This window comes from Hemiscyllium ocellatum, chromosome 25 (genome assembly GCF_020745735.1).
Source record: "Hemiscyllium ocellatum isolate sHemOce1 chromosome 25, sHemOce1.pat.X.cur, whole genome shotgun sequence".
NCBI classification, from domain to species: Eukaryota; Metazoa; Chordata; class Chondrichthyes; order Orectolobiformes; family Hemiscylliidae; genus Hemiscyllium; species Hemiscyllium ocellatum.
In genome coordinates, this window is record NC_083425.1 from 15,870,412 (window position 1) to 15,890,509 (window position 20,098).

The window sequence follows — 20,098 nt, forward strand, 5'->3', positions numbered from 1 at the left end:
TGCCTTTCCAGCACCACACTCTTGACTCTGATCTCCAGCATCTGCAGTCCTTACTTTCTCCTGATATAACCTGGTCCCAGGCACAGCAACTCTCTGTGGCCTAGAGCGAAGGTATCTTTATCATGTTTACTTCCAAGGGAAAAGGTGTGCTTTCTGTTTTCCTGTCGAAGGTGGAGTTGGTTTAGTAGAGGTCTGAGCTTGACCATTCCTGACCAGAACAAGGAGCAATGCTGCAATTGGTCTGATTCCTCTTTCGGGTACGTTCGTTGCTGTGCTTGCTTTTCCCACATGAGGGCGCTGCGTCACTGCATGATATTCCCATTGTAAAACATGCCTGTCTAGGACAGCAAAGAATAGGCACCACTTCATTCATCTCTTACTGCTTTTCAAAAGCATTTCTCTATTGGCCCAATAGATGCTATTTACCATCACTTTAAAAATTAAATTTGCATGTGGAAACAAAGCACACATGATGGTTTAAGTTAAGGAATGTGCTGTGTATGTTTTACACCAGTGACAGAAAGAGGGAACCCACTTAAATGATGGGCAGAATAATTCCTCACAGTGAAGGCAATGTTACAGGCATGAGCCATGGCCTTCAGATCACACATCCAGAGACATTTAAACATGGTAGAGGTTAGGAAATTTTTGTTTTTGCAATTAACAGTTGATGCTAGATTAATGCACGTTCACACATTGATTTATGTTCACGTGTACTGCAGTACAGTGAAAAGTTTTGTTTAACGAGCAGTACTGGCAGGTCACGGCAATCAAAGATGTACAGATCAAACGTTGTAAAGTGACTTAGAGGTATACAGGTTTCATTGCACAGGGTGTGCGCTAGGTGAGATCATTGTTAGCAAGATCAGTGTTATTTGAGGCTGGAGAGTCCGTTCATTAGTCTAATAACAGCCGGGAGGAAGCTGTGTCTGAACCTGATGGTGCATGTATTCTGGCTTCTGTATTTTCTGCCTGATGGAAGAGATTCAAGGAGAACATAACCAGGGCGATGGGTCTTTGATGATGTTGGCAGCCTTTCTGAGGCAGCGAACCATGTACATGGAGTCCATGGATGGGAGGTTTCATTTCTGTGATGGTCTGGGCTGTGCACCCCACCTTCTGTAGTTTCTTATGCTCCTGGACAAAGCAGTTGCTACACCACACTGTTATGCACCTGGACAGTATCCTTTCAATGGTGCATCTATGGAAGTTGGTGAGGGTTCTTATGGACATGCCAAATTTCCTGAGCCACCTGAGGAAGAAAAGGTGTATTATTGTGCCTTCTTCACCATCCAGGACAGATCGTTGGTTATTGTTACTCCGAGGAACTTTGACACTCACCACCCTCTCAAACGCTGCTCTGTTGATGTAGATGAAGGCATGTCCTCCTCCTTTCTTCCTGAAGTTAATGATCAGTTCTTTAGTTTTGCCCATGTTGAGAAAGAGATGGTGCAATGAGGACAATGTTGCAAACTCTCTATCTCCCTTCTGTATTTTGACTCATCGTTGTTAGATATCCATCCTGCTATGGTGGCGTCATCAGCAAACTTGTTAATGGCATTCACTTGGAATTTGGCAACACCGTCATGGGTGTACAGGGAGTAGAGGAGGAGGCTATGGACGCATCCTTGGAGGACTCCAGTGCTGTGTTATGGTGGAGGTGGTGCAGTTACCTACCTTCACTGATTGTGGTCAGAAAGCTGAGGATCCACTTGTAGAGGGTGGAGCCGAGACCAAGGTCATGGAGCTTTGAGATCGGTCTGGATGGGATAATTGTTTTGAAGGCAGAGCTGTACTCAATGGCAGGAGTCAGATGTAGGTGAGCTTGTTGTCCAGATGTTCCATCGGTAAGCAAATTCCAGGAGATCGAGGCAGGGCTGAGAGACTGGAGTTGATGTGGGCCATCACCACCATTATGCAAAGGGTACTGTGCTATTACTGCAGTGTGTGTGTATGTCAGATAATCTACAGTAATGTTCCACTGTCAGTAGGTTGTGCTGGCCTCTAGGGGGCAGTAGCAGTATATAAATGTAAAGGCCGTCAACAGTCTCTGAATCTGAAAGGTGGTTTCCTCATCACTTCAGCAGTGAACCTGAAATTATATTTTGATTACAGGGGAACCTCGATTAACTGAACGAGATTGGCGGGCAGTATTTCGTTCAAGTAATCGATTATTCGGTTAATTGATTTTTAAATGCCTTTCCTCAGGGGCTCGGAGTTTTTAAAGTCTGTTCCCGGTTCAGGACTCTGCAGCAGCACATTGCACAAGCCCACTCCCCCGTCCAACTCCGCCCCCCCAACCCCCAACCTATCCAACTCTACTCCCCACCTCCCCATCCCATCCAACTCCACCCCCTGTCCCTCACCCCCCCAACTCTGCCACCCACCCCCAACCCCGTCCAACACTGACCCCCATCCCCCCAACCTATCCAACTCTGCCCCACGGACCCCTGCCCCCCCAACCCAGTCCAACACCACCCCCGCCCCCCCCAACTCTGCCACCCCCCACCCAACTCTAACCCTGTCCAACACCAACCCCGACCCCCAATGTCCGTCCAACTCTGCCCCCCTCCAGCACCGCCCCCCTCTCTGGGGCAGCCGGACTGGACACCAGCAATGACACTGCTGCTGCTGCCTTTTGGGTGAGTCTCCAACTAGCACATACACACGCACACAACTTTTTACTGCAACATTTTTTGACAGGATCCACCTTTGCCCTGTACAGGACAATGTTGGAGAGATTATCTGGGGAAGGGAGGAATTTAGGGTACACCCCTGTGTAGAACTCCAGGGAAAGTGTGGGGAAAGAGACAGGGCGGGAGGTCAGTCATTTGGAGACGGTGCCTGTTTAATCGCTGTGAACAAAAGACGCGATCACTGTTGGAAACACGTCTTTGACATAATGTTTCTGTCGGGACCTTGAGATCTCCTTCGGATAATCCGATATTCAGATAATTGGTACTCGGGTAATCAAGGTTCCTCTGTATATAGTACTTAGGAAGCAGTTGCTGAAGTTGAGTGTTGGAGTTCTTTTAATCTTAAATAGCTTCAAGGTAAGAATGGGAATATTACGTTTGTGTTGTATTTGGGCAATAAATTCAGGCCTGTGGTGATATTTAAACCAAATGAAGCCTCAGGAAGATGTTTTTGCCTCTGGCCCCGTTTCGGACAATAACAAGTGGACGAGCGACATGGTACTGTCTGAAACCCATGCTGGAAAGGGAGGAGGAAGTCCACGTGTGGCTGGGTTACTGACACTGAGAGAGATCTGGATGGAGTCACCATTGAATACATGTCGTGGAGATGAGCTGAAGGTGTGGAAAGCTGAGCTGCCTGACACTGTGTAGGGTGAGACGGTCCAAAACCACATTCTCCTTGCGGAGGCCTGGTGTTCTATCCAATGTGTCTCTGGGAATCTCGCCTCCCAGGATTCTAACATTCACTCCAGCTGGGAAGATTTATTACAACACCCTCACACAGTTAGTGTATTGGTACGCAGCAGAGAGACATCCAGTCACTGGTTCCATCTGTTTGTGTTGGTTATCTAGCCTCCTGTGGGGAGATGAATTAACTGTCGTCCTCAATGTCCCGGTAAACCCTGTTGTTAAAAACAACAACACTCCTTTTGTTGCTGCAAAGAGACCCCTCAATTACTCTCGCCGGATGGTACTGAGGCTTCTGTAAGTCACATAGAAGGTTTTGTTTTAGTTTGCCTCAGCTCTGCTGAAATTATTGGACAGGTAAGGATAATCTTGAGTGAAACCATTGCAAAGAAAATGACCAATTACCATAAAGAAATGGAAACAGCTCATTATTTTCTTTATAAAAGCAAAATGCTGTGAAATCTTCTTCGAAACCCTGTTAGACTGGTCTAAGGTTGGTACCCAGGTCAGTATGGACTCTGCCAGGATAAATGCCATGATCTTCTCTCTGTTGCCCACACTCACTATCTCTGCTGCCCCACTCTCACTTTGTCACTGCTACTGCACCCACCACGGCTCATGCTGTACCACGGCCATTATCCCCCGCAAGGTGTGCCCTCGCTCACCTTCCCCCACCCACCCTCCGTAACCCGACGCTGCCTATTCACACCTCATGCCACCTACATTGGCACTAACTGCAGAGGCAACCACTTTCACCTCAGTCAATCCCTCCCCTTCTCTCACTCCTGGAGACAGCAGACCATGATGGGACAGAGAGAGAGCCAAGATGGGTGGCGGGCTTCCTGACATTCAGCACCTCACCCCCGTCGAGGAGAGGATCCTGACGCTGAGCCCACAGCCCACCCCTAGCAGTCAAATGACCATATCCTACTCCCTGGTCTGATATTGCCTGTGACTTATTTGCTGAGGTCCCTGACTAATGGCAGCTCCCCTGGACTTCCCTGAGCCACCCAGTAACACTTGCAGCCTGTTTATTGTGTAAACTGCTGGCACATGGTTTCAGATTGAGGCTGGAATGTGCTGCAGAAAAACGAGCCCAATCTAACTGCTGCCCGTTGCCTGTCATGACAAGCTGCCAGGCTTTCTGTGCTGGGTAAAAAAAAACATATTCCTGGCAATAATGGCAGCCTTAAGCGGTTGAGGGGAGCAAGTGAACAAAGGCACAGCAAGGTTGTGGTGTTATATCTAGTTAGGGGTGAACTGAGAGAACACAAAGACAGTGAACAGCTTAGAGGTACACTCTGCTCTAGTCTGTGAACTGGCTGCTTGCTCCAATTTGCACCACTGTAACGAGAGGTGCCAGTGCACTCTTTAGTACAACATTGGATTGCTGAAGCCTGCTCCAAGTGGATGTGCCATGGTGGCTTGCAGAGGCTGGTAGGTCTAAGATGCCAAGGCCTGTGGAATTGGGATTGAGCAGCTATGTCCTGATGCAGGCCTGAAATGCTGGTAGTCTGGGGGAGTCAGCAGCAAACCATAGTGACTGGGTACCCACTCTGACCTTCGCACATTGCTCCAATTAAAACACCGGATTAACCCTTCGTTTACAGCAGTCACCTCTCCCTCATGGGAAAGCAGCCCTGTAGTCCAGTTGGACTGTGGTGACTTTAGAGGTAAAGCACCCTCACCCTCCTCTAGCTTATCTCTCCACACTTCAGGCTCACTGCCTTTATTCCTGATGAAGGGCTTTTGCCCGAAACGTCGATTTCGCTGCACTTTGGATGCTGCCTGAACTGCTGTGCTCTTCCAGCACCATTAATCCAGAATGTGGTGACTTTACCTTTAGTCCTGTCCTTTAAACAGTGATGGGGTCTCCTCTGCCGGAGATGACGATTGCTGTGATACATTATCGTCTGGGGCGGCACGGAGGCTCAGTGATTAGTGTTGCCGCCTCCCAGTGCCAGGGACCCGGGTTTGATTCCAGCCTCTGGCGACTGTCTGTGTGGAGTTTGCACATTCTCCCTGTGTCTGCGTGGATTTCCTCCGGTTTCCTCCCACAGTTATACAAGGATGTGCAGGTCAGGTGAATTGGCCATGCTAATTTGCCCATAGTGTTCAGGGATGTGTAGGTGTGGTGCATTAGTCAGGGGTAAATGTAGAGTAAGAAGGTAGGGGAATGGGTCTGGGTAGGTTACTCTTTGGAAGGTCAGTGTGCACTTGTTGGGCAAAATGGTCTGATTCCACGTTGAGGGAATTCTAATCTCCTAATCTTCATTGGTGGTAATTCTGTCTGCCTGAATAATGTGCTGGTAAATATCGTTGAGTAAAGTGTCATTTGTTGACGATGAAAGTTTCTCATCTGTGGGGTGCACTGTTTGTTCTGCCTGCTCTGCTTGGTTTAATCGGACCGTGAAACCCTTGTCTCCATTTTCTGTAGAATTTCGAAGTGAAAGCCGATGACCTGGAGCCGTTATCGGAGCTGGGCCGCGGTGCGTACGGGGTCGTCGAGAAGATGCGGCACACACCCAGTGGTACACTAATGGCTGTCAAGGTAAAGCCAGCTCTCTGGAAGTATCAGTGATTCACTGAAAGGAAGGGAGGCAACTTAAGACCACTGTGTAATAGTCTAATCTATGTCATGGGCTCCAGCACTGCTAAGCCATTTTTGTTATGGCCAACTTTCCCGTGCCCTCCATACAGGGTGAGTACTGTCTGTGTCACTGGCTGGGTGTAGCAGGTTCTTGAGGTATGGAGACCCAGTGTAAATAACATCATGGGTAGGGGCCCATGTGACACCGCGAATGTAACCCCGGTCATGGTCCAGGTAGAATATGAAAGAGCAGTGGAGGTTGGAGAGATGGATGGTTTCCTAGTAGCTGAAACTTTAATGGAACAGTCTTTTGTGTGCTTCCTGAAAGGAATAATGGGGAGAAAGGGCCAGTTGGTCCATCATTTTCCATTCAATGGTGTTGTCCCATCACATTTTTAAACTGAAAAAGTCCAATAGTAACTACAGGCAGTTGAAGATGTAGGTGGATAGGTGAACTGGCTACATTGGAATATCCAGTGCCTCCTCCATGGGGGTGGAGATTGAGACAACTGAGGAGAAATTGAGTCACCACCTTTTTGCACAATGCTGTTTTCATCTGATTCAGTTAACAATCCTTTGCACACATGGCAGCATTAAACATAATTTTTACAGATACATTTGCTCATATGCAAACATTGTTTAGGATGTGGAACTGATTGGTGTGGCTACACGAGATGCCAATTGACACCTAGTTCTGTTCTTTAATTGGCAAGTTGATTTTCTATCTCGTTGTTCATCAGCCCCACATTTCATTCCAGAGATGTTTTTGTGCCCTTTTCTGTTTCTCTGTATCCTTTCGTAAAATGTTATTGCTTTAGTTGCAATCACAAGACCAATTTTTCACATTCCATTCCTTAATTTTATCTTGCAAGAGGCAGTTCATAAAATGTTATTTATAGAAGGGCGAAGGTAATTCAATAAGTGATTAGTTTACTACAAATGAAGGGAGGCTGGAGATTGCATTTCTAATTTAAGACAGCTGGTCTGTGTGGAAATTATGCAAGTTATGCATTTACATGGTCGTTTTTCTAATGTCCTTTATCTTTGGCCCAGCGTTAACCATACATACAGGTTGGAATGGCTTGTTTTGATTGTGCTTTTTACCCATACAAATGTATGTCTAATCTGGAGTCAGCGTGAATTTGCTTGATCCACACAATGATCACCTACATGTGGAACATTAATTTAGCTGTCTGCCCAGTCCATTGTTTCGTTGGTTTTTGGGCAAAGAAACATGCGGATTATCCTGAATTTTGATTTGCCGGATGTGTCAAAGCTTGACGTATTTCATCCAACAATGCCACCGACTGAAAATGTTTGTCAGTGAATTTGAACCCCTCTGTGGCTCTGCCCCTCTCTATCTCTGTATCTCTGGTCTATAAGCCTTCACTAATGCTGCATTTCCCCTCCTCTTGGCTTTCAGCACATCGGTCATTTAATTTGTTTCCATCATTGGTGGCCGTGACTTCCGTCTTCTGAGTTTCCAAGTTTTTAGAATCCAACAGATACCCGCCGCCCCCCAATGAAGATCTTTTTGTGTCTGTTTCCTCCTTTTTAAGATGCTCCTCAAAATAATGCCTCTTTGCTCAAGCTTTTTACCAGCTGTCCTCATGTCTCCTACTTTTATCGCGGTGTGTTATTCCACCAGCACAATTCAACACTTTACTGCTCCACCCGAGCAAACACTGACTGGGCAATCCTATGAGAATTGTTGGTGTCTTTGCCTCAAAGGGGAGCCCATTCCGTTACCTACTCTGCCCTTGTCCTAATATTATTAAGTGGAAGCCAGCAACTCCCTCCCGAAGGACACCAAGTGTCCTGACCCACCAAGCATTGCTGGCATTTAAGAAGGCAGCTGACCTTCTCCAGGGCTATTGTGGCTGGGCAATAAATGCTGGCCAAATCAGTGAAGCCCACGCCTTATGAATGGGAAAAAAAAATTAAAGGAATGTATCAAATTAAAATTTGATCAGCAATGTCCGATTTTCTTTAAAAGCCTTCCCTAAATTCTGACCTAAATCTGGTGCTGCCGAGCTGCGGTGTATCAATGGGGTCTGATCAAACAACATTGCTGTAAAATGAACACCGCATCATAACTAAAGAAAATGGAGTCATCTCCTTATACAGGACTCACCGCTGGTTCTGCAGTCACAAAACTTCTCCGTTTTGCAGAATCTGCATGCTTTTAGAACCAAGTGGCTGAATTTTTATATCTCAGTGTGGGCAGTAGACAGATTCCTAGATTCTTGCCCCGACTCTCCTGTTGCTTTGCTGACTCCATGGTATCCTCAGGCCATTCCTCCGAAGGAGGCATTCGTAGAATCATGGATTTGTTATGGTGTAGGAGGAGGCCATTTGGCCCAACACACTTGTGCTTGAAATGGGCATCGGTACCTGGTGCCCATCTCCTGCTTTTTTCTCCATGCCCTGAGTAGGTATTTTTATCCAAATAATCACAGATCCAAGCAGTGCATTCATACCCTCATTATGTGTGTGAAAAAATTCTTCCACACTTCACACCTCCTTCTCCTGCTCATCCTTAACTCTATGCCTCTTCTTCCTGTGCCTTTAATGAGCAGGAACGGTTTCTCCCTGTCCACTCCACCCAGATGGCTCCTGATTTTGAAAACCTCCATCAAATCTCCTCTCAGCCTTCCTCTGTCCAAGGAGAACAGTTCAAAAATTGTGGTGCTGGAAAAGCTCAGCCTGTCGGGTAGCAACCGAGGAGCAGGCAAGTCAATGTTTTGAGCGTAGGCTCTTTGTCAGGAATGTTGCTTTGCTGAGTCTGTTCCATCCTCTGGAGGAGGCATTCATTGAGTCACAGAATTGCTATGGCATAGGAACTCGTCCTGCTCGAAACACCGACTCTCCTGCTCCTCGGATGATGACCGGCTGTGCTTTTCCAGCTCCACACTTTTTGATTCTGATCTCCATCATCTGTGGTCCTCACTGTCTCAAGGAGAACGGTCCCCAGCTTCTTCAACCTATCGTCACCACTGGAGTTTCTCACTGGCTTCAGACAGATGGGGGTTAGCTGTCACCAAAGCTGCATGTGATTTAGTCAGCTGCTTTATATTTTAAAGTAAAGAGCTTCTGACCCTCATTTGACCCTGATGATGGACTCTCGTTGGTCACGGGAAATGTCCATGAAGTTTCACCTGCACTAAAGGGCACGGTCAGCGATTATCATTTTAATGTTTGAATAGTCTGAATTTAAATTCCAAATTAGAAACAAATTCTTGTCCTTTAGGAAATCATCCTTTAATATGGACAATACTCATGGGTTTTTTCTTGATCTTTAAGATTTCTATATTTTGATAAATAGTTGATAATCCAAAGAACTAGGGCTATACAACACAGACTGTCTGTAAAGCTTTAAATTCAAAAGCTTTGATTGAAGTGAGAAGACCAATGCTGATGCTGCAGGCAAACCATGCACAATTTCTGTGAAGTCTTGGGTTAATTTTATTCAGATGTACAAACAACTTCAGTGCTGATATGTGTGAAAATAAATGGGGAGAAGATAGTTGTTGGCTGTTTCTAATGAAACCTCAATATTTTCTAACCTTGCTCCACTTCACTATTGCGGCAATGGTCTAAGCAGGTCAAGTGTAGCAGTGAGGATTCCTGCTTTCAGCCTTATGCCCGAGATCTAACCTCGGCCTTTCCACCAGCTACATTTACTGTGCATTCCTCTGTCAAATTGAGTTGGTCACTGTCAGAGTCATGAAGCAACATTAACTGAATTTCACAACTAATCAACTGCTCAAAGCTGATTTTATAAAAGGCAAAACAAATCAAAAACAGAGAACTTTGTTATGAAGACAGAGGCAAGCGTTAAGAATGGACTATTGATGCTTTGCAGAAATAATGCCATTTGTACCACATTAAAGTTGTTGGTTTTTAACTGTTTAATAGAACCTGTCATCAGTATCCTTGATCTTGTTCCTTTAAATTGATATCTCAGAGGATCTCAATCCATAGCAGTGGTTAGCACTGCTGCCTCACAGCACCAGGGACCTGGGTTCAATTCCCGCCTCAGGCGACTAACTGTGTGGAGTTTGCACGTTCTCCCCGTGTCTGCGTGGGTTTCCTCCGGGTGCTCCGGTTTCCTCCCACAGTCCAAAGATGTGCGGGTCAGGTGAATTGGCCATGCTAAATTGCCCGTAGTGTTAGGTAAGGGGTATATGTAGGGGTATGGGTGGGTTGCGCTTTGGCGGGTCGGTGTGGACATGTTGGGCCGAAGGGCCTGTTTCCACACTGTAAGTACTGTAATATTATGTAGTAATCAGATATTCTTTCATATTTTAAAATCATTTAATTTTAGTTTAACCACTTTGTTCAACCAACATACTCTGAGATTTCAACGATTTGCAAAGTGCTATCTTTATGCAGCTCAGAAATTATTTAAAGTTTTCTACACAAGTTACTTCAAAAGCCTTTCACAGTGGCTGTTACATTTGCTGGTAGAGTCATACAGCATGGAAACAGACCCTTCAGCCCAACTCATCCATGCTGACCAGGTTTATCAAACTAAACTAGCCCCACTTTCCTGTGTTTGACCCATATCCCTCTAAACTTTCCTATTCATGCACCTGTCCAAATGCTTTTTAAACATTCTAACTGTACCTGCATCTACGACATACTCTGGCGTTTTATTCCACATACGAACTACCCTCTTTTGTTAAAAAAAAAGTTGCCTGTCAGGTCCCTTTTTAAATCTTTCTCCTCTCACTTTAAAAATGTGGCCCCTAGTTTTGAACTCCCCCAGCCTAGGGAAAAGACCTTTGCTATTCACATTTTAATGTCCCTCATGATATTACATGGTGAGGTGAATTAATACAGTTTGTGTATTGGTGGGTGGGAATGACATGCTAGGTGTTGAATTGGAAAAAGTGGAAACAAAGGATTCTCACATTGCATAGAAATTTCAGCATATTTTTCTGCCAATTTAGTTTGTAATTGGATTTGTTTGAGAGACACACCAATGTCTTTATCAGAGTTGGTAAGAGACATTGTTTAATTAGAGTAACAGGAGTTCAGTGGGTTGATGTTGGAGAAGTGACCTCTGCTGTGGAGATTGGCTTTTCTGCAGGCCAGTGCCAATCCATCAACTAGGCATCTCTTCTGGAATGAAGGTTTCCGGAAGCTTACATGGAGTGCGGATCTGCTGCTGCCTAATTCAGCCTGTTCACAATTGGCAGCTTCTCAGTGGCTGCTGACGATGGCATAGTCACTGCTGGGGACAATCAGATCCATCCTTCTCCTTTTCTCTTTTATGCTTCACTCTGTCTCAAAGGTACCTGCTGCCCTCTCCTCTCAGCATCTCCAGGCATTGTGATACATGATTGGCATTGGCACTGGTGATGGTTGATGTGGCACAGAGAGAGGCAATTCTTTCAGGAGTGTATTGAAATGTTTGTACTCCTTCTGTTTTGCCAGTGACTAATTCCCTGTGCAACACAATCTTGGCTAGTTGATGGCCATTGGCATGGACAATGTGATCTGCCCAGTGTAGATGGCTTTGCAGGTGGGTGGCCTTGTTCGAAAGATATTGCGTGTGTCCACAATGTCAGTGTTTGTGATACAGTCCCATCAGTGAAACCTGAGACTGCTGTGGAGGTAGCTCTGATGTGGACACTCTAGAAAGTGTACACGACCCAGGATTCAGTGCCATGCAGAGGTTGGTGAGGACTGCCGCTTTGCTAACTGACCCTGGTTAGTGTTCCAAGGCGGCACGTGTTCCACACTCATTTGCAGACTCCACCAAATGCGTTATTATATTTGCTTTTGAAAACCACTTCCTCATCAATAGTGACATTAAACGAGGTGACACCCGCTAAGAGAGTAAACTGCCTGACAGCATTCAGCTTGGCTTCTCCCGTTGTCAATGCTTGATGTCTACATTCTTCTGGGAGTGCAAGCTGATGAAGGGCTGCAATTTCCTTTAAAACTGATTCTTAGTCCAAAAGGTCATGCTGTCTCTGAAGAAAATGTGATGTGACACATTGCAGGTCTGACTGACTGGGGGTCAGGAGTTCAATGCAGAGATGAGAATGGCTGAATTTTTCTGTGTCTTTGTGTGTGAGATTGAAAGTGACTCCGGGTCAGACTAATCAACATTTTTCCACAGTACACTTTTACCATGTGGTAAAATAATCCCAGCTTGTTGTGTCACCTCCCCTATCCAGCTTTTTGATGGAAACTGTCTTAGGCTGGCGGGTTGTTAACAAAATATGGCATGATGGCTGAGTGGTTAGCATCGCTGCCTCACAGCACCAGGGTCCGGGTTCGATTCCATCTTCGGATGACTGTCTGTCTATCTTTGTGGAATTTGCACATTCTCCCTGTGTCTCCATGGGTTTCCTCTAGGTGCTTCCATTTCCTCCCACAATCCAAAGATGTGCAGGTTAGGTGGACTGACCATGCTAAATTGTGTGCAGGGATGTGCAGACGAGGTGGATTAGCCATGGGAAATGCAGAGTTATGAGGATAAGGTGGATCTGGGTGGGATACTCTTTGGAGGTCCGGTGTGGACTCAAATGGCCCGTTTCCACACTGTAGGGATTTGATGATTCTAGGAAAGTACGGATGTTCTGAAATGGGATAAAACTTGAGTTTGATAGCCAGTCATTGAATTATTGAGTGAAGCCAAAAGAGAGCGTTACAATAAAACAAGGTATATGATTTAAGTTTTTGGAATAATGCTAAGACTGGATAAGATACTATTTGTTTAATATAAGGGGAGCAGGACCATATAATCTGATTGTAAAGAGACCAAATATTAAGCTGATAAAAAGAAACATAATCATTCTGAGTTACCAGCATGTACAATGCAGGAGGTACAGTTACCATGCTGATAGAGGAGTTATTCCTAGTTCAGCACCATACAATGATGTAGGAATATAGAAACAGGAGTTGGCCATTCCGCCCCTCAAGCCTGTTCTGCCATTTAATAAGACCATGGCTGATCTGTGGCCTATCTCCACATACCTGCCCATATCCCTTAATTTCTTTGCTTAACAAAAAAAGAAATTCTTAAGCTCTCAAGTATCAACTACCATTTGCGGAAGACAGTTCCAAACATCATCTGCCCGTTCTATATTGAGGTGCTTCCAACCATTGCTCCTGAACAGTCTACCCTCAATTCTCAGACTATTTGGTGGTGATCTTTCAGGAATCGCTAGAGTCAGTGAGGATCCAGCGGGACTAGAAAATAACTCCTGTAACACTCCTGTTTTAAGAAGGGAGGGAGGTATACATTGGTTAGCCTGACATTAATCATTGGTAAGATTTTAGAGTCCATTATTAAGGATAAAATTGCAGAGTTCTTGGACGTGCATGGTAAAATATAGCTGGGTCAGCTTGGCATTGTCAAGGAAAGCTCATGCCTGACAAATCTGTTAAATTCTTTTGAAGTAGTACTAAGTTAGACAAAGGAGAGCTAGTCAATGTGGTTTCTTTAGGTTTCCAAAAGGCCTTTGAAAATATGCCGCACAGGATGCTGCTAAAGAAGATGAGAGTGCACGATGTTATGGGCAAGATCGTGGTGTAGATGGAGGATTGGCTGAAGGCAGAGAATGGGGATAAAGGGGTCTTTTTCAGGATGGCAGCCAGTGACTACTTGAGTTCCACAGTGGTCACTGTTGGACCACAGCTATTCATGTTATACATTAATGATCTGGATGAGGAAGTGAAGGTATTGTTGCTAGGTTTGAAGATGACACAAAGATAGGTAAAGGGACAAGTAGTGTTGAGGAAATGGGGAGGCTGCAGAAAGAAGTGGACAGAGTAGGAGAGTGGGCAAAGAAATGGAAGATGGAATACAAAGTGGGAAAGTGTGAGGTTATGTACTTTGGTGGTAAGACTAGGCATAGGCTATTTTCTAAATGGGAAAAGACTTTGGAAATTGAAAGCAAAAAGGGACCTGGGAGTCCTACTTTGGGATTCTCTTAAAGTGAATATGCAAGTTCAGTTGGCATTTGTGAAGACAAATGCAATGTTAGTATTCATTTCAAGATTGGTTAGAAAACAAGAGCAGGGATATATAGCCTGTGCAGCACAAGGCTCTGGTCAGACTGAATTTGGAATATTGAGAGAGTTTTGGGCTCCTTATCTATGCGAGGACATTCTCGCATTAGAAGGGTTCCAGAGGAGGTTTATAAGAATGATGCTGGGAATGAAGGGCTTCTTGTATAAGGACTGGTTGAGGACTCTGGCTGTGTACTCAGTGGAGTTTAGGAGGATGAAGGAGGAGCTGATTGAAACTTACAGAATACTGAGATGCTGGGATAGAGTGGATGTGGAGAAGATGTTTCCACTTACTGGAGAGACTAGGACCGTAGGGCACAGCCTCAGAGTGAAGGGATGACCTTTTAGAACTGAGATAAGGAAGAACCAGCCAGAGGATGGTTAATCAGTGGAACTCTGAGATCATGTCATAGAGTGTCATTAAGATAGGGATAGATAAATTCTTGATTGGTAAGTGGATCAAGGGATATTGGGAGAAGGCAGGAGAAAGGGGTTGACAAACACATCACCATGAAGGAATGATGGAGCATTAAGCCCAATTCTGTTCCTATATCTTATGGTCGATATTATATCGTTTGTGTGTGTGCATGTATGTTTTTACATATCTATCTAAAACTGTTTATGTCAGTACACTTCACCCTCGAATCCATTGACAATTGAATGGTGCCCTGGCTTTTGGCACGAAATGTTAAATGTGAATGTGTAATTTAGCCAAATGTTTGAATGATGCAGTCTAAAAAAGTGCTGATTAGTGTCATGTCTGCGCTGGGACACTGAAGGATGTAATGATTAGTCCCGTTTTTCTGCTTTTTCCATTCACCCTGAAATTTGAGGCTTCAATGTAATTGTCTGGTTGGATCAGACTTGCTGCCCAAGAGAGACTTCAAGCTGGTATAGAGGATACAGCTCACTGCTGAAAACATATATGTGAAGGAAGGACTTGAATTATTTTTGCATAGATTGTGTGCTGGAGTAAAACTGTCTAGTCTTAAAATCAGTGGCGGCGTTCAATTGACCATCTGAGCCACTGCGCAATTCTGTGATTGATTGACTTTGACTGATGGTTCTGACTGACTGCAATTCCATCCCAAAATTAACAGTCCTGAGGTTTTCCCTCCAATTTGTAATGCCCTAATATCATATTTTTTACAGAGGATCCGTGCCACCGTGAATAGTCAAGAGCAGAAGCGGTTGCTGATGGACCTTGATATTTCCATGCGTACAGTAGACTGTCCCTTCACTGTTACCTTCTATGGAGCACTTTTTCGTGAGGTAATTCTGTTGGCCTTGTGTTATTTGTATTTTATTTTGTCAAGGTATACAGGTATTGCTGGTGACCAGTAATCGTTACCTGAAGCTGATTCAGCTGTATGGCTTACTCAACAGTTTCAGAGGGCAATTCAGACTTACATTGCTGTGGGTCTGGAGTCACGTGTAAGCTGGACTAGATAAGGTCAGTAGATTTCCTTTCCTAAATCACGCCCACAAACCAGATGGGTGTTTACAACAGTCAAGAGTGGTAGTCATAACCACCATTACTGAGACAAACTGTATCGTTCAGATTTCTTCCATAATTCTGTAGAATTTGAACGCCTGTCACTGGAGCAGTAAATTGGGTCTCTGACTTGCTGCATCACCATCTCCCCAGGGGTTTGGGTGTCATTGAGAGAGGTTCCAGTTTTATGAATGCCTAGCTGAAGGATCGCATTTACACAATATTTCCACTGAAATATAACAATTGCAGCTGAACGCTACGCTGACTGTTATAGAAACCTGATAATTGCAATGGAATCAGTTCTGTTGAAGTCACAGTTGAAACTTGAATTCCGGTTGCAATATTGGAAAAGCCACAAAGCTTGAGCCTGTTTAAATAGCAACCCATCTCTCTCCCACTATTTGAATCTTACACTAGGTATTTATTTTGCAACACTGAATATTCTAATTCTTTTCAGTTCCAACAGCTCCCGGGTCCTAAGCTTCTCATTTCACTTATAATTGCTTGGTTCTTGAATTAGAATCAGAGATGGCAGTTTTAATATTTCTTCATATCATAGAATCATAGAAATTTGCAGTGTTGGTGGAGGCCATTTTGCTCTTAGTTTTGTACTGGTTTGTTGAAAGAGCAGTTATGCTTAACCACATATCCATTGTCTATATCTGTCTGGGGGCTTTTAGGATGAGCTGTTGAAACATGTCCATTGTTGGTGCTCAGCCTGGTGGTCATGTTTGTTGGTGTAATCTGGCAGCAGATGAATCGAGTGATAAGATGACTTGTGCTCTGTGTTATTTGGACATGAACAAGGAGGTCTCCTCTGCCATTTTTATGCCAAATTAGCTACATATTTCCCAATAATGTTTTTGATTTTTTAAAACTATAGGCATGTGCTTGAAAACCTAAGTCAAGTGATTCCTAGTTAATTCTCAGACTTACTGCAACTGTATGCCCCATCATTAATCATTTTATTGTTGGGGCATTTTTTTAGTCTCGTATTGTAGTCAACCTCACGTAACAGGTTTGATTACAGCTCGATAATTTCCCTTAAGCTCTGGAATTTCTTCCCATAATTACATTGACTGTCTGACCTTCTTTCTTCCTTTGAGACACTCCTTCAAATCTAACACATTGATTAACTGGAGTGGGGTTTAATTCTGCTTTTTGTAACTCTGTTCTGAGGCTATATGAAGACTTTTCTTCATTGAATGGCTCATTTTAAGGTTGGATGATGTAAACAAGCTCGACTGAACTGGGAGTAGCGTTATACCATGGTCAAGCAACTTGTAGAAATGGGCGTGAAGGAGGAATTCTATCGCCAGATCATCATCCTCTACCATACAAAGATAGGCCCTTACAAAGTCAAGTTTCCATTGCAAAGCCATATAAAACAGTTAAGACTTGAAAAAGTCAAGCTTCCACTTAAGGTCTAATTTGTGGTTAACTCCAATCTTGCAGATGCCAAAATTTATTGACGATATTGTTTATTTTAGTTCCTTTTAGTTTGCCACAACCTTAGTGTGAAATGTTTGAAGCGTTGTTTCTTCCTCTTGCAGGGAGATGTGTGGATTTGCATGGAGCTAATGGACACTTCGCTGGACAAATTCTATAAACAAGTGATCGACAAAGGAATGACTATCCCGGAAGATATCTTAGGAAAAATCGCAGTTTCTGTGAGTTAGTTTTTACTATTGTTACCTTCTGTGCCACGTTCCATTTGTGCCCACAGATAAATTTCAGTAATTAATATGTGAAGATCGAAATGTTGAGTTTCAGCAAACTATAGAGTGAACCATTGATAAATCGGCCTTCCTAGAGTAAGTACATTATGTCTTTTTGCATCCTGTACATTTTAGAATTTAAATCTGAGGCAATATAGCATTCTCTGCACCAATGTAAATAATGTAAAACTGACCTTAATTTTATTCTTCCAGGCACCTTCATCTTTATAATAAGTTACTTCTGTCTGCACAGTGAATTCAATCAGCAGTATTCCACAGTTCAAAAGATAAGTGGTATTCTCGTATCTGTCTTGTAACTGACTTGTCCTGGGCTTGTTTTGCAGATTGTGAAGGCTTTGGAACATCTTCACAGCAAGCTGTCTGTGATTCACAGGGGTATGTGCCAGATAATAATTCTTTTAATTATTGCACTGCTCTGAACACTCTGCCTGAGTAAGTAACAGCACAAGAACAAAATGCTAGCAGTTTAAGGAAATTGGGTCCAATTTAAACTTTGTGGATGAGGAGTTAAAAGGATTTAGTGTGATTGCTACTGTTGGTTCACTTCCATTGGGAGAGCTGGGTACCAGTTTTGGCTCTTAACAAATCATGGTGAAATATAACTTTATTGCCTTTTTAACGCACAGCCATCCAATCCAATGTGTTTTTCTTTCACGTTATACTATCAAAGCATTTTGTGTTAAATTTTCTCCAGTAAAGATTAATACAAGTGTTGCAAACAATTCACATCCTGCCCCTCCCTGCCCTCTTTCCCCACAACCTGCCCATTCCTCACCTTCAGATATTTTGAAAATGTGGGAAGATACAGTGGCACAGTGGTTAGCGCTGCTGCCTCACAGCACCAGAGACCCGGGTTCAATTCCCGCCTCAGGCATCTATCTGTGTGGAGTTTGCACATTCTCCCCGTGTCTGCATGTGTTTCCAACGGGTGCTCCGGTTTTCTCCCACAGTCCAAAAATGTACAGATTAGGTGAATTGGCCATGCTAAATTGCCTGTAGCGTTAGATGAAGTGGCAAATGTAAGGGAATGGGTCTGGGTGGGTTGCGCTTCAGAGGGTCGGTGTGGACTTGTTGGGCTGAAGGGCCTGTTTCCACACTGTAAGTAATCTAATCTAGTAATGTAAGTTATCTAATATACAGCACAGTAGGAGGATGTTCTGCCCATCATTGTCTGCACTGGCTGTTAAATGAGCCACACAGCCAAATCCCACTTTCCAGCACTTGAAGTCCATATCCAAGCAGCGTTTCAATGAGTTGAGAGTTTCTGCCTCTGCTACTCTTTCTGGCAGTAAATGCCAGACCTCTGGGTGAAAAAAATTACTTTATCTCCCATCTGATCCTTCTATTACTTACTTTCAAATCTATATCCTTTATCTCCTGTCTGATCTTTCTATTACTTACTTAAAAATCTATATCCTCTCCTCTGTGAAGAGAGAGAGAGCTTCTAAAGAAGAGTTGTGTCAGATTTAACACATTAACACTGTTTCTCTCAATACCGATGCTGCTAGACCCCCTGAGTTTCTCTAGCATTTTCAGTTTTGACTTGTGCTCTTGATGGGTGAGGCCTCTCAGTCAACACCCCACATCTGCAAAATCAACCTGCTTTACACCAGTTGATGATTTGTTCCTAAACAATCCAGTTTTAAATTCTATTCTTATTGGCAGGTTGCAAGGAATTCACCTGTGAATATTAAACTGTTGAAATGTCTCTCATTTAGTTTTGCACTGAAGACTGTGCTTGAGGTTCAGTAAGGGGCCATTTCTATTGGAAACTATTTGTGTTGCTCTCACTCTGGCTCAGTCAGGTTTGAGCAGGCAAATGTATTTGCATAATGGTTGCATTTCCTTTCAGATGTGAAGCCGTCCAATGTCCTGATTAACGTCCAAGGCCAGGTTAAGATGTGTGACTTTGGCATTAGTGGCTACCTCGTAGATTCAGTAGCTAAAACCATGGATGCAGGTTGCAAGCCATACATGGCTGTAAGTACAACCCCTTACTTGAGGTATTGTAGAGAACTAATCGGGGACCAGTTTGGTTCAGAGCTGTAGTCTGGTGTGGATAGGCCGGTGGAATGTTTGTTTTGGGGAGAGGGTGAACTGCTGGCTTGTACGTTTGATGTCAGAATTTGAAGTTTTCAATGCATTTGTATAAACCTAGCAATATCTAAGACTCAGGTAGTCAGTTACCTTAAGAATTTGATGGTCCCTGTGCTTATGATGTGGCTAAGCTGAAATGACCTTTCTCTGCTTTGTGCTTCTAATAAGTATCAGTGTAAGGATGTTTGTTCAGATCAGAGTGCCAACTGTGAGATCAAAGGATTGGTCTTGTTTGTCCTTATTGTTCAGAAAAATGTGGGAAGTCTAGGTGGGCCATGACATACCGTATGTATTTGTTTTGATGGCAAGAATTAGCTATTTAAATTCCTTTGTAATCTAGCAACCCTTTAGTTGCTCTGCCCAGGGATCTCATCCCTCCCAGCCCGGCCTTCCAGCACGATTGGTGAAGCCATTTAAAATCCCAGCCTGTACAATGAAACCTTGTGCTATAATAGCTCACCATTGCACATGTAAATTTTCTAAGCCAGGTTGTTGGACACCCTTCCGAGTGATTCTGATTGATCACTTAACCAAGCACCCTCTGGACCAGATCTGTCCAGGGAGAGTAGGAAAATGTGATTCCTCAGTCAGAAATGTACAACCTGGCTGTTTTGGAGTCATTTCCAGCACCATGGGGTGACACGGTGGCTCAGTGGTTAGCACTGCCGTCTCACAGCGCCAGGGACCCAGGTTCGATTTCACCCTCAGCCGACTGTCTGTGCGGATTTTGAACATTACTCCCATATCTGCGTGGGTTTCTTCC

The 20,098-nt window shown here is 44.1% G+C and overlaps 1 protein-coding gene across 1 annotated transcript in view; it reads left to right on the top strand.

Annotated features, from left to right (window-relative positions):
* Window positions 1-20,098, top strand: part of map2k6 (mitogen-activated protein kinase kinase 6) — a 125,010-nt gene that overhangs the window by 55,728 nt on the left and 49,184 nt on the right. The window contains exons 4-8 of the mRNA XM_060844481.1: window positions 5,821-5,934; window positions 15,157-15,276; window positions 17,053-17,169; window positions 17,562-17,613; window positions 19,091-19,218. Coding sequence (XP_060700464.1) covers window positions 5,821-5,934; window positions 15,157-15,276; window positions 17,053-17,169; window positions 17,562-17,613; window positions 19,091-19,218 — 531 coding nt within the window. The remainder of the gene's footprint in view (window positions 1-5,820; window positions 5,935-15,156; window positions 15,277-17,052; window positions 17,170-17,561; window positions 17,614-19,090; window positions 19,219-20,098) is intronic.